Consider the following 2,551-nt stretch of genomic DNA (forward strand, 5'->3'; position numbering starts at 1 on the left):
TTCGGTTACATAATTCTGTGATGTTTCATGTCCTGTCCTGCATTTGTTAAGCATAATCAAAATCCGAATTCAGAGCAAAAACGGATACTAGAGCCGTTCATATCGTCATTGTGTTGTGTTGCTTCTGTGTAAGAGTATGTTGAACAGTAGCCACAATCCATAGTAGATCCAAAACTAATGTCACTGTGAGTTTTAAATAATACTTGTTTTCATTTCCGAGACATTTCAAAAACAATCACAAAAGTCACTCCCTCCTGAATTCCGCAGAATAGTTCTTCGTCCGCGGAAAATCACTTTTCGTGCAGAACACGTGCAGAATTCATAATTTTAGGCCGTGGAATTTGTCTTAAACACCGCAAAATGTTCGATGTTTCTGAATTGTAACATTAAACATGGAATTTTAATAGTGTTTACTTTCCATGCAGTAATAAATAGAAACATAAATCATTTGTTTCTTTTCTTTTAAGTTATTACAGGCTGGACTAGTAACCGCCTCACAGTTACTAGTCTGCGTAATCTGCCTTTGGAACCAGCCTTTAGTTTCTGTCATTGAATCGGAAATTCTCGCAAGATAGAGCGCAATGGATTGTGGCGAGATGTTCCGATCGTTGCTCGGTGCGTAGGTTACGGAAACCGACGAAGACGGGTTGTAATTACATTTTGACAGATTCCACATATACGAAATAGGATTCAGCACATCCATTCTATTTAATATAAAATAATTATATTAACATATAAGTATCGATTGTTGGAATCGTGATGTTAAACAACAATATTTAAGTATTTATTAATCGCAAATCACATTTAACAAAGAATCCGTATGCGTAAAAACAGGTTGTTTTTTTTCCATATCGTTTCCATGGAATTTTAAAATGTTTGCCGCGGAATTCAGGGGGGGGGGGGAGTGGTAAGTAGATCAAAATACTGATGTTACAATGTGGCATCCAGCTATAGTCTTTAGTTGGAAGTACATCCGAAACTGATGTAAAAATGAGATAACACTGTCACTTTTAGTTGGTGATATCCGATACAGCTGTTGAAATATTATCAGAATCCATAGCAGGGGAGGTAACTGCTGTCAAGCTGGCAGGTGACGATTGTATGGTACTGGATTCTATGATATTTGTCCTCATGTCGCTCGGATTCGAAGGCTGTACAGCAACCATTGACACTGTCGTATTATAGTTTGGTCTGGAGACTGTACTGCGTCCCAGCTTGGTCTTTATGATCGTCCTATAGTTAGCCGAACTGGCCATTAGGATGTAAAAATTCTGTCCAAAATTAACAAGGTATAAAATACTAAACAGCGGCCACCATTTGATGAGGAGAGCCAGAGTATTAAAATATGATTTACTTGCAATTAGGATCGAAATGATACTGTCTACGATAGACGGGGGAAGAATTGTTGCAAAAGCCAGTATGGAGATCAACATGAGAGGAAGAAGTGACCTGTCCTGTTTGTTTTCCCTGGAGCCAGACCTGGCGGAGGTGAATCTATTTCTGAAAGATGCGCTGCGTTGGATGTGGATTCCAATCACAAGGTTCAAGACGAGGATCAGGAGACAGGGGAGGTTAGAGTTGAGAATAAGACGAATAACAGCAAAGTATGCCATGAGGTTGGTTTGTACAAAGCAAATGTTGTGCTCTTTCAGCAACTTTACGCCAAACAAAATTGGAACCGAAAGTAAGATAGACAAAACAGTTAGACATGAACAGACGACCGTGGCCTTCTTTCTAGTGCAGAATCGATCACGTTTCAAAGGGAAAACCACACAGTAGAACCGATCCACAGTGAGTCCAACCACCAGCCACGGCGAAAGCGTCGTGACCGTGTATCTTATGAATTTTGTAAGTGCACAGACTTCGAAATTACTCACCACAAGAAAAGGTGAAGTAAACAGTCTCAGGGATTCTTTGATGCAGAAGAAGATTAAGACCACACTGTCTGACATGGCCAGGAATCGTAAATACACTGGGTAGGATAACACGGAAAACTTGGCGTCTGTCATTAAAACGGAGACCAGAAAATTCCCAACTAGACCTACTACAACAGTAAGCACATTGCAGACCCAGTAGGCATAGCCTGGGCTTTCGATGTAAATCCAGCTAACGTTGAATTTTGTGCTTGAATCCGTCGCTTTAAGGAGCGTGTCCATATGTGTAGTCACGTCAAACATGCCGGCGTCTTCCTTTGGTATCATAGCTGTGATTTCAGACATTGTCGGGATAGTATGACCTGCAAAGATATCATAATGTCCATAATGCTCGCATATATATATACACTCGTGGAATACAGAAATCAGAAAACCACATATATGTAGTTTTGTATTTATTACATACCCGAAATTGGAATTTTGTTTCTAAATAATAGTTAAAAAATTGTAACACTGCTAGCTAATGACGGGGATTTCTCAATTTACACAACTAGGTCAGCTGTGTTACTACGCGGACCGATGAACCACTAATTATTACACATAGGAATATAGTTCTATTTAAACAATAAATTGTTTGAAATGCCTTTTAAAGATAATGAAATAGCTAAAATTCACGA

General features: G+C 39.2%; 1 protein-coding gene across 1 annotated transcript; it reads right to left on the bottom strand.

The window, feature by feature from the left end:
• Positions 1-1,010: 1,010 nt before the first annotated feature.
• Positions 1,011-2,219, bottom strand: LOC121373175 (FMRFamide receptor-like). The gene has a single exon (XM_041499632.1). It carries the CDS (start codon positions 2,217-2,219, stop codon positions 1,011-1,013), a length of 1,209 nt encoding a protein of 402 aa, XP_041355566.1.
• Between the last annotated feature and the right edge of the window lie 332 nt (positions 2,220-2,551).

Source organism: Gigantopelta aegis, chromosome 5, assembly GCF_016097555.1.
Source record: "Gigantopelta aegis isolate Gae_Host chromosome 5, Gae_host_genome, whole genome shotgun sequence".
In the NCBI taxonomy this organism is placed as follows: domain Eukaryota; kingdom Metazoa; phylum Mollusca; class Gastropoda; order Neomphalida; family Peltospiridae; genus Gigantopelta; species Gigantopelta aegis.